A 12,423-nucleotide genomic window follows, 5' to 3' on the forward strand; every position below is an offset into this window, starting at 1 on the left:
CTTCAGACGCTCCAAAAGACAAAACTGGGCCGGATGTTCACCTACCAGCCGGACAGTAACCCAGATTCCTAAAGCCAGAGCTACAACAGTACGGTTCAGATGAAAGGAAGTTCATTTGTTAAGGTGGTCCAGTCAAAGTCCAGACCTAAATCTGGTCAGAATCTATTGCAAGACTTGAAAATTGATGTTCCATAATCACTCTCAGTCAAACTGAGACTGAGCTTGAGTTATTTTGCAAAGAATGGACAGAAAATACAATCTCTGGTTGTGCCAAACTGCTAGTTTTCACTCAGGAGGCTGAATACAAATGTGCCCCGGGCTTTTTAAATTTTATTTTGTCCGCATTATGAAAAGAATACATACACTTCCTTCTCTTTTCACGACTACGGCTCAGTTTTGGTCAGTGACACAACATCTAAATTGAATGTAACAAAACGTGAGAAAGTTCAAGCTGTACGAACCATTTCGCAGGGCCTGCGTTTCGAAATGTGCTCTATTGGTCTCCGCTAATGGGCACAACCCCGGCCGACAGTTTATCCGTCAAAGTTGTGCAGCCCTGCCCATCTGCTCCTAAAACGCCGCAGTAAAACCGCAATCAGAGAGTAACGGAGATGGGATTAGGGCAGCGTAACCCTGTTTTTGGCGGAGCTCGGTTCAAGCTGACCTCAGCGTGGACATCCAGCGTGCGTGTGCAGAGATGCTAGCTCCGCACTGCTCACACGCAGACAGAAAAGTAGAGAAAAAAAAGACTCTCTTGCCTCCTAGCAAGACTTCCAGCTGGCCCACACTACACACACACACACACTCACACACACATGGAAATGCCTCTTGACTATTGGCTTAAAAGAGAGAGAGGGGAAGAAGGGAGAGAGGTTGGAGTAAGCTGAAGGGGGATTGGGCAGAAGCTTAGGGAGAGTTGATGAGAACAGAGGGGTGTAGATGCAAAGAGTAAAAGTTGCAGACTGCAGAGAGGAGAAGAAGAAGGAGGGATGAGGAGTATACAGTATGGAAAAGGCGAGGAGAGGACTTCAGGGGACACTGCTGCGAGGAGGAGAGGAATTAAAGACTCCAATAAGGTAAAGAGGAAAAAAAAAAAGGCTTAGGAAGAGAAGAGAGACAGACATGGAGAGATAGGGGAGGTATTTGAAAAGACAAAGTGGAGGACAAAATGAGGAAAGCAGCTCCAGCAGTGTCAGAATTGGGCCACCTCAAGGACACGTAGACGCTCATGCACACATATGGAGGGGACAGCATGTTTAGCCGGACACAGATGAGCGGGGATAAACTGAGGGGCAGAACTAAACTGCTTTTGGCAAGGCTTTTCAGTGTGTGTGTGTGTGTGTGTGTGTGTGTGTGTCTGTCTGTGTGTCCATGCATGCATGCTTTTTTTTTTTTCTTGTGTTATCTTAAGTGTGATAGCAGTGTGTCAATTTTTTATTCTTCAGTCTTGGAATTTTCACTGCTATAAAAGTTAAAAGGCACCTAAGCCACCGGCTGAAGAAAAGAATGAGAAAATATTTATTATTGCTGCAATCCGTATAACTTCACAGTGCAACAACATTGGGTTTGATGCTGAGACTTAATGGTGATTGCTTCTTTTTTTTTTTTTTTAAGTCCTCGTTTTGTCTACAGAGCAAAGACTAATGCAAATAGCTGGGGTGTAACGATGCATCAGGCTCATGAAACAAGAAGATGCATGGATCGATTGTGGGTTCACAACTATAAGAAGAGACAAGACTTCATCACACACAACCACATCTGTTTTTTTTGTTTGTTTGTTTTAGCAAATAGAGTGCAGATTAAACCGCTAATTCCAATCTATGATGGAATTTCAGGTTTGGGTCGGCAATTACATTATATTTATTTTGTTGCAGCTATTATTTTTAATTATTCAGAAGCAGCAACAATTAAAATAGTCTGGAAAATGTGCAAAAGTTTACATTTTATTGTAACGCCATTTGCTTGTCAATGGTGAGATTTACAAGTATGGTTAAGTCCAAAATTATTTATACCCTTTGCAGAATTAGGATTGAAATAATCTTTTAATTTTACCAAGATGCTTATCCTGACTGCAACAAGAAGTTCATGTTTCGGGGCGATTTAAAACAGAGCTAAAAATTAGGGTGATGGTAAGCATGCCTTTGGGCCATAAAACCCTCAGTACAGCAGTGGAAAGATGTAAAAAGCTGTTAAATAATGTTTCACATGCCATTGATTAATTAAACTAAAAAGAGATAAATGCTTTTCTTCAAATTCAATTCTCCTTTAATATTCTTTTATTATCGAAAGATGCCAGAAAGATGCCAGTCTCAATGCCTTTGGCAAACAAACCTCTGGGTTAAAAGAAAATAATTTAGATTTAAATTGTCCTGGGGTGTGAATAATTTTAAGCTGTCATCTTAAGATGTTAATTTTAATCATTTATTTTCAAAATTAGAGTTAATACATGGCAGATGGAAAAGTGCTATGTCTAAGCGGGAGCCACATACTCATTGCTGACAAAATACTAAATCAACAACATGAATGCAAACTTTGCTATACTTCCTATATCATGTGTTGTTGTAAATGACTAATCTAATGACATTATTTTGATATTCTAGACAGTTTCACTCAAGCTGCAGACCCCTTAGAAACACAATATGTTGTATAAATCAATTAATTATACAGTTTTTACCCCCATTTTTTATTCGTCACAAACTGTGATTTAAATAATCTAAAATCGGTGTTAAATGTTTCAGTCCAGGTTGGGTTAGTCAATGTACTGCAGTGTTTATTACTGCCAAAATGCACTTTTATTCGTTTTGAATTTCATGAATAGAGCGAAGTCTTGATTGGTCTTAAACTGTGTTTTTAACAAATATCGGTTCTATCCTATTCAATATTTGTGAAACGATTTAGTTAATCTCTATTATGAATCTTTAAAAGAGTTGTCAGCAGCTATTTGTTAAATGCTGCTAAACCAAAGTATTTCAAAGAGATGGCGGCATCGTCAGTGCTTTTGTAATGTTCTCATCTGACGAGCCGACCTTTGGGCACAATCTGGAGAACTATTTGTTTTGGTGCTTCAAAATAAAACTTTCAAACATGGATGCAAAAAGGTGTTAAATGTAAAGAACTCTCCTTTATTTTCAGGATGTGTAACTATTGTGTACACTTAGCTGCCAGATTAACTCATCAGCTCTTTGAAAGCCACACATAGTCTTGATGAAAAGATTTTTTTTTTTTTTTTACATGGCGATTTCAGAACCGCTAACTTTCTATTTCACACCATACCTACAATTTAAAGTCCTTTTAATGAGATGCTAGAAAAACGTTGGTCCCACATGTTTCATGCTGCCGGTCAGCTGGCTGAAAAAAAAAAGAAAGAAAGAAAGACAAGTTCAGTTGTTTGGATATATTCCAGGTTGCAGAAAACATGAACAGTGATGTTTTTTAAACTAAACGTGTGCCACGTATCACTCTTTTTAAGGCAACACGATGATGTGAACACCAGCTATTTTAAAACTACACTTTTCAAGCTATGAAGAGCACGTCTTTTATCAGCAGATTCCAGACTGGGGACCAGAGCAGATAAACTTAATGATGTAACCTGCTACTGTTTGCTTATATCACTCTATAAAGAGCGGAAAAATGAAAAAGAAACATATCCGCACAGAAAGCTGTAACCAAACTTAATATTTTTGCTTCAGTCCACGCCTCAAAACCTAACTGAACATTTTCCCAGCTCATTTGATATATATTCGATATATATATATGAATATATATATTAAATATAGTTCAATAATCGAGTTTACAAACCAACTAAAGCCAAAACTATCCTCATTTAGCCGGCAACATAAACTATTTAGCTATTTTCATTTTCTTGCTCTGTCTATGATAATGATTAAAATTAACTAGTAGGTATTTGAAAATTGTCTGCTCTATAATGCTTCACCACAAGTGGATTTATTGCAAATGTAAGACTCTCTGTGGCCCCCTGGGATCCCCCCCCCCCCCCCTCTGGGCCAGGAAGTTAACCCACTTCTGCTGCAGTGGAGCTGCTGTGAGGCAGGAGCAGCATCAGCAGCAGCATCAGCAGAGATGTTTGCTCTGTGAGAAACTGAGGAAAAAATACTACCAAGTAAAATCTACATACATGCTCAGCAGTTTTTTTTTCTCTCCCTTCAACGCAGGCAAAAGCACGATAGCCAAAAGGAAGTGTGGTATGGAGGTGGCTGGCTTTCAGGAAGCAGACAGAAATGTTTGCTTCTAAGTCTGAGTGGTACAACTAGATGCAGAACACTGCATCCATTTCAATTTTTTTTTTTTTTTTTTGCAGTGTTTTATAATTAAAGACGTACAGCCAATTAGCTAATTAAAAGTACCGCCTTCATGCTATCAACACTTTCTAGGCTGCGTCTGAATGTTTTTTTTTTTTTTCTGTAGTTACATTGATGCAGTTGAATGATATGAAACGTAAGATAAAGTGCCAGCGGAGCAGAGGATAGCAGAATGCTTCAAAGTCATTTATGTAACGCTGCGGTCACCCGCAATGGAGAAAAAAAAAAAAAAAACACTAGAGTGTAGGTAACTTTCCACTGTGTGACAAAGCAAAATGGTTTAGTGTTGATTATGGTTGGGTGGTTTGCTCCAGGAGAGGCGGTGGGGGGGTTGAAGCGTGTCTTTGCTGACGCTGGCGGATGAGGAGGGTGACTATTTTATCTCTGGTCTAATACAGAGAAAGAGACAACTTTTCATAGCTATCAAATGGTCAAGAATCACAATAAACCCTTTAGCACATCTTTTAATAATGGGAAGAAGTGCAACTTGACAGAAAAGGCCTCAGCAGAATTGTTCTTGCATCAGCACAGTGCCGTTCAAAAGTACTTAGTTTTGTTAAATACAATTTTTTTTTAGCATCGCAAACACAGATGTCTGTGTATCATATTGTTGTTTTATTTTGGGTGAAACATCAGAAAACAGTAGTGCATTGTTGAATAGTTGGAGGAAAATGATACATGGTTAAAGTTTTTCTTACAAATAAACTCTGAAAAGTGTGTTGTGCGTTTGCCTTTAGCTCCGCTGAGTCAGTACTTTTTCAGGACCCGTTAGAGCTGCAGGTCCTTTGGGGTATTTCCTCTTCCACAGACTGTGATTGCTGCGCATTCGTCTTAGAAAAAATAGCTTAAGCTCAGTCGGATTCAACGGAGAGCATCCGTCATTTGCGGGTTTTCCGCGGGTTCTCAGAGCATGTAGGTCTGGACTTTGACTAGGCCATTCTGACATATGTTCTGGGGTGCTGGAAACTGATCTTCAGGATCCGTCCTCGAATCTTTTGCAGTTTGTTGTTTTGTTTCCCTTTTTTCAGGATTTGTGTGACGACTATATTGACTGTTCTTTTTTATTCATGGTATAAATTGTTTATTAGTGTCTACAAACTAAGAACAGTTGTCTAATTTTTTACAAGACCTTCCAGTTTATTTTGTCTTCGTAGTTCCAGTTTAGTCCAAATCACCCTTTTGATTGAAAAAAGGAAACGTGCTTCAGCGATATTCACTGTAAAGCTAACACCTCAGCAGGCATACTTGACTCCTCTTCTCCTGGTCCTTGTGTTCAATCTCATTGGAGGTAGCGCCTCATCACTGCCTTCATTTGAAGTCCCCATAAAAACATCTGATCTATGAAATTAGTTCAAAAAAATCTCCAACATTTGCTTGTACAAAGCATAAAATCAGAATTGGCAAAACAATTGCTTGTTTTTTTTTTTTTTTCGCTTAGTTGTAGCTTTGTTCATTTAATCATGAAAGTAAAAAGAAAAAGAAATACATCCAGCATAAAAGTATTACACCAATATTGGATTAATATTAAAACAATATATTTAGTATATTAAGGAGCAAAACTTGGCTTCCCACCATAAACAAATGTTACCATTTTACTACACAAGCAGTAAAATAGAAGTCGGTATTTTAAGATAAGATATACTTTATTGATCTCACAGTGGAGAAATTCACTTTTAGCATTTCAGCATGTAAAACCAGTCAAAACAATTTGAAATAAATTAGTTATGATCTACAAAATATGTATTTTAATCCCTATTTGAGAGCAATGATGACTGTCTTGTGATTGTATGTTAGGACTTTATTTTATCTTCAAACTTAGTAATGGAGATATGTTGCTTTGCAAGAAAAAAAAACAACTTTGATTTCGATCTGATCTGTCATGAGCAAAGTCTGGAAATTAAACACTTTTTGGATTTTTATTTGCAAAATGGGACCTTCAGCACATTCATTTGTAATTCCATCACTTAAAAAAACATTAAAAACTAATGGAAGCTTGTGGTGCTAAAACTAGAAAAATGTCAAAAAGTTTAAATGGTGTGAATACTTTTTTTAAATCACTGCAGGTTTAAGTCATTGGAAGCTAAATATAAAGAAATAAGTTGTAGTTTAACCTTTTGCATTGTACTTTATGGGAAGAATGGTTGGTGGTTAAATTTTCCAACATGAAGGAAACAGCCAGTAAGTTATTTCTTAATGACTGACGTCCATTTAGCGATTTAACTCAGAAAGCACCGAGTTGTGCTATCTGACTTACTGTACATTGACCTTTAACACAGGCCTTTCCTGATATTTTAAACTCACCTTTATAAAAGCTTGAACAGAAGCTCATATAAAAGAGAAGGACTGGCAGCTAAAGACTTGGCAGTGGCATTTACGGCAGTGTCCTTTAATAATCAAAATGCGGCGGAAAGAGATGCCAGGACTACACGTTGTAATACGAGAGCGGAGCAGTAAGAACAGGACATACAGGGCAGAGGGCAGCGGATGGCGGCGTGAGGCAGGTGTTGAAATGCTAACCAGATTATAAATGCCTACATAATGACTTTTTTTGCATTAATGTGGGCAGCTTGTTTGGGTTTGTCACGACAATTATTGTTCCCATTAATAATGACAGCGAATGGTTTATTAGAAGCAGCTAAAATGTTTTTCTCTCGCGTTTAAAATTAGGTGTTTGGGTTTATGATTTTTTTTTTTATTATTTAACACCAGAGCAGTAGTGTGATGATTCTTTTTTTTTTCTTTTTTTTTTTTATTCGTCTCCTGTTCAGTTATTTAGTTAAAAATAGTTCAGCTCAAGTGCAGTTAGAAAAGACTGAATGAACGTGAATGTCCTTTTAAAGAAAGGAGAAGCAGAAGGTTACTTTCTGGAACCTTTTCACCTATCTTTTAGGCTTTTTTAAAGCCTATCTAGGCTTTTTGGGTTGTGTGTGTGTTTCGACTGGGCATCTGAAACCGGGGTCGTTTCAGACACCCAGTCTGGTGACACAGATAATTGGCCTCAAAATTAACCCACGAGAAACACCTGTGGCTGAAGCTGAATAGCTCTAGTTGTCTGTAGACACACTCTGGGTACTCACATGTACTTTAAAAAACAATTCCTTAGATAGGAGATTATTTTGACCAATCTATATAATCTGATTGAATTTGACTTTGGAAAGTACCTTGAGATGACATGTTTCATGAATTAGCGCTACATAAATAAGATTGAATTGAATTGATCATTAAATCCCAGTTGTTGCAGGAAAGGCTACAATTTTTACAATCAAATGTTTTAGATACGTTCTCCTGAAAAAAATGTACTAATTATGTTATTTGTCTTGGATGTAATGGGATCCAATGTTATGCAAGCTTTTTTAAAGCCTGACATGGAATACAATTTTAAATTGAACTGCTTTTTATCAACTTAATTTTTAGGTGATTTGGAGAGGACTGTTAATAAACAGAGAAGGCTGATTACAGAGGGAAAAGGCGGGATAGCTGCTGATAAAGACATCAGGTAGATGCAGAGATGCTGCACTATCATTGTGGTTGCTGCATTGCTGTGCAGGTGGAATGAACTAGTCAGAGGAGAAGTTCAAAAACCAAGAGGAAGCGATTGAACATGTAGCACTGAGGTCAGCACGCAGTCTGTCATCCCTGCTAACCTGTGTCACTCAGTCTAAAATTCATTCTGCGCTGGTGTCGCCTGAGGTCTCCAACACTGGATGTTTGTAATTTGCCAATCCCAGCCAAAGCCGGAGGGACATTGTAACATCAATACTATCTTTCAGCCGGCTAAATGAACACGCTAATAGCTCCTTCCTTTTGATGTTGCACCAGAGACAGACAAACAAAAAAAAAGGGCATTTAGCTTTGCTTTAACAATTTCATGCTTTGTCCGGTCTTGCACTACTTCTGTTTCACTTATTGCTAAAACTTAACAAAGAAGAGAGGAAAAAGATATAAATCTATCTATATCTATATCTATCTCTATCTCTATATCGATAGATAGATAGATAGATAGATATCTATATATATATATAGATAGATAGATAGATATCTATATATAGATAGATAGATAGATATCTATATATAGATAGATAGATAGATAGATATCTATATATAGATAGATAGATAGATATCTATATATAGATAGATAGATATCTATATATATATATATATATATATATATATATATATATATATATATATATATATATATATATATATATATCTATATATATATATATAGATAGATAGATAGATAGATAGATAGATAGATAGATAGATATATAGATATATATATAGATATATAGATATAAGCTGATTCTAGAAATCCCCCAAGAGGAGCTGCTGGCATTAAAATAAGATGCACTGAATTGAATTCCCCAAAGCTGAGATTGTATCCAGTTTGTAACGTTAAGCTAAATCCTTAATTTCTGTCGTCTGCTCTGCGGTGCCCACATCATATAATCAGCACCGTTCCCCCCTCTGGGAAGATTAAACTAATCAAGCCCAATCAAGGAAGCTCTGCACATGAGCAGACGAGTAGGGCCGAGGTTGCCATGGCAATACCTGAGCCTGACAGAGGAGGAGACGGAAAGGCTCCTCGCAGCAGCCGTAGCCGCCTGTTTGAGCCCAAATGTCAGCCAGAAATACCAGAGCAGCCTCAGCCCTGTGAAACCAGCACGCAGCCAAGTGGAAAGTTTTGTTCTTGTTTTTTTTGCACTAGAAGATGAACGTCTCCGCCTTTCGGTTTTAATGATATTTGTAAAGATTATTTCATTTGGATCATTTCAGAAGCGAAATATAAACACGCACACCGCTGTACATTATGATGGGTGTTGGTGGCCGTAGCATCTGTTTCTGATACTTGTTCAATAGTTGATGTGCTGTTTGTTTTTTTCTTTTACACAAACATCCATCCATCCATCCATCCATCCATCCATTTTCTAACCCATCTATCCCTTGTGGGGTCACGAGGGGTGCTGGTGCCTATCTCCAGGTATCGATGGGCGAGAGGCGGGGAACACCCTGGACAGGTCGTCAGTCTATCGCAGGACACAAACATAAAAAAAATAAATAAAAAAAATTAAGCGAGTTTGGAGATAGCTGAACAGATCCTAAAGTTGCCGGTAAAGGAAACATGGTTTTCAGCTCGTGTTGCCATGGCAGAACAAGAAACCCTGAGACCCAAAGAGCACAGACGAGCGCAGATTCCCTCTAACATGCATAAATAAGTAAAAAAAAAGACAATGAAACACTCAGAAAAACAACCTTGGAATTGTCTGTTAAAAATCTAATAAGACAGTTACAATAAAAAAAGTGAAACATCCAAAGTGTAAACGACAAGAATAAGATGATGTGGAGTAAAATTTTTATTCTAGCCTTGGCTTATGACTTCATATAATTGTATGATTGTATTAATCTATTTTTCACAGCAGCTGCTTAAGTCATAGATGTCTCTGTTTAGTCTTATAAAGAGAGAAGCTCCGTGATGTCGGTCGGTGAAGGCCATAGCTGGAAAAGAAAATGGTCTAAACTGACAGTGTTTTCCCATTTTCAGATCGGAGCAGCTGCAGGGCAAATTTCTGACATAAGTCTTGTTCTGTAACCTGTTTTCAATTATTTGAAGAATTTTAATAAATGCTGGCTGTATGAAGACCACCAATCTCCTCCTTAATAACTTAGGAAAGTAATTTTTTCCCCATAACAATGACTAGACTAGTAATTAACTATTTTTAAGCTGTATCTCCAATAAAAAAAGAACCACATATTCAACGAACATCATTATTATAGTGAATGAAAAGGGAATAAAAGTCTTTATAAACACCTTCTTATAATTCTCTTCACTTAAAGAAAAGTGAGCGTTCTCTGTTTTGTGGAGTTTATTGCCTGAGGTCACCGTATTCTAAAATGTGACCTTTGCAGCAGTGCAAAGCATGATCACTCACTCCATTAAACAGTGCAACGTGCGTTTTAAATCTGATTCCTCAAATCGAATAAAAACGATGTCAAACATTTGTGCTGGTTTGTGCTGACATTTGTTTTGTTTGTGTGAACCCACTTTTAAAAAGGTATTGATATCTAAAGGTCATCCAAATGTCACAGTCCCCACCTGGTGGCTAAAAACATAACGGCACGTCATCTTTTAAAAATCATTTTATACTCTAAAACCTACGGTGGCTCAGACAGCCCAAACCAACTCAAAACAGTGACGCATTTTGAGAGAAAGAGAGAGATAATCTTGATATGTTCAATGCAGCATTTACATTTAAATATAAAAAATACAAAATATGCAAGAAAGGCAAACTCTAACCCTTGTTTCATGCTGCAATCAGAAAAAGTAGCTACATGTGCTGATGCATGAACAATTCAGCTTTAGTCCTACAACAAACAGCTTACCACATCTGGGGGCCCAGTAGGGTGACCAATGTTATTTCAGGGGGCCCAAGGCCCTGCTGGCCCCCCACTAGGGGCGCCACTGCTGCACAAATGAAAGACATTGCTACCCTTGAGGAATGTCAAGGAGGCCAACTTCATTATGCTGCAAATTAAAAGTGGACAAAGCAGCTAGCGGCCGTTCAAGTGGGACTCTTACAGTGAAACCCTTTAGTGTTACGTAGCTCTGGGGATTCACACGTTATCCATTCTGCTTTACTTTTCTCATGTTGCGGCAGTTCGGCTGCACTGTTAAGATACTGCATAGCTGAGGTAACAATGAGTCTAACTTTAGTTTATATCTAAAGGCAAGGCAAATTTATTTGTATAGCACAATTCAGTACACAGACAATGCAAAGTGCTTTACATGATTAAAATACAAGAAAATAAAACAGAATATAAGCAAGTAGGAATAAAATGTAGAAACAAAATAGAACATCAATAAACAGTTGAACTAATGCTGTTTCAGTAGAACAGTTTAACTAGAACAATCAAATGCAATCCTAAACGAATGTGTTTTTAATCTTGATTTAAAGGAACTCAGGTTTTTAGCACTTTTACCGGTTTTCTGGAAGTTTGTTCCAGATAAGTGGAGCATAGGAACTAAATGCTGCTTCTCCTTGTTTAGTTCTAGTTCTGGTTCTGCAGAGTAGGCTGGAGCCAGAAGACATTAGTGGTCTGGAGGGTTGATGCACTGATAACAAATCTGTGATGTATTTAGGTGCTAAGCCATTTAGGGATTTATAGACTAACAGAAGTATTTTAAAGTCTATTCTCTGAGATACAGTGAGCCAGTGGAAGGACTTTAGGTACTAGAAGTGACTGAACATCTGTGTGTGAGATGTTAGAGAAACATCAGCAGAGCTTTTTATGCTCTCCTTGTTCGGCTCTCAGTCTCGTCTTCCCTCTTCTCTCTGGAGAAGGCCGCTACTCTGGCTTCTCTGAGAAAACATTTAAAAATCCACTGAACAACTGAACCAAAACACGGCGGTCTAACCGCGGAGCGACTGTCGTTTTCTGGGTTAGGTTTTTACAATCAGAAAGTTGTTGGTTTTAAACGCTTCATCAGATGTTGTTTTGCCCCTGGGCAAGGCATGTACCAAACTACATGTTGGTTTATGAATCTGCGTGAGTTTGTTAATGCGAATATTGTTTCAGTGTAAAATAGCCGTGAGCGTTCAATTCGACTTAAAAAAGCTCTTTATAAGTTCAGTCCATTTAACGGGCGATGAGAAAACAGTGTGTGACTCGGACAGAACGGGTTTTAGGAACAGAATCCTACCTTCATAACATGTTATTTTCACTTAATGGTTGAAAACAGGCTCATTGCTTTGCCAGGTGAGCACTGTCTCCAGTCACTCACCTTGCTGGACAACTCCAGGCCAAGAAGGACTCCCTAAAGGCAGAGATAAACAAAACCTTTGATTTTTGTTTATCACATTATCAGGAAAATCTCTTTTTTTCTTCCCTTTTTTCAATTCCGCTCCACATTATAGGGACTTTCAGAAAAGTGGGTGCATTTACACCATCCTTACCCATGTTCCCAGATAACTGCTGTAAGGCATGAAGCTGGAGAAAAGATATTCTGAACCCTCTACACCTCACCTTGTGCCAGCAAAGTATGTATTTCATTATTTTACATCACTGCCCAAATATGGAGGGAGGAAATATTTTCATCACCTGG

General features: G+C 38.0%; 1 protein-coding gene across 3 annotated transcripts in view; it reads left to right on the top strand.

Annotated features, from left to right (window-relative positions):
* LOC105928251 (inactive ubiquitin carboxyl-terminal hydrolase 54) overlaps positions 1 to 12,423 on the top strand; it is a 115,969-nt gene that overhangs the window by 29,152 nt on the left and 74,394 nt on the right. The window contains exon 1 of one of the 3 annotated variants that reach the window (XM_036141980.1): positions 910 to 1,076. The exons of the other annotated variants lie outside the window; for them this stretch is intronic. Within the exon in view, the coding sequence (XP_035997873.1) occupies positions 990 to 1,076 (87 nt within the window). The 5' untranslated portion in view covers positions 910 to 989. Of the gene's footprint in view, positions 1 to 909; positions 1,077 to 12,423 lie in introns of those variants that run through there. 3 annotated transcript variants of the gene reach the window in all.

This window comes from Fundulus heteroclitus, chromosome 10, assembly GCF_011125445.2.
Source record: "Fundulus heteroclitus isolate FHET01 chromosome 10, MU-UCD_Fhet_4.1, whole genome shotgun sequence".
Lineage (NCBI taxonomy): Eukaryota > Metazoa > Chordata > Actinopteri > Cyprinodontiformes > Fundulidae > Fundulus > Fundulus heteroclitus.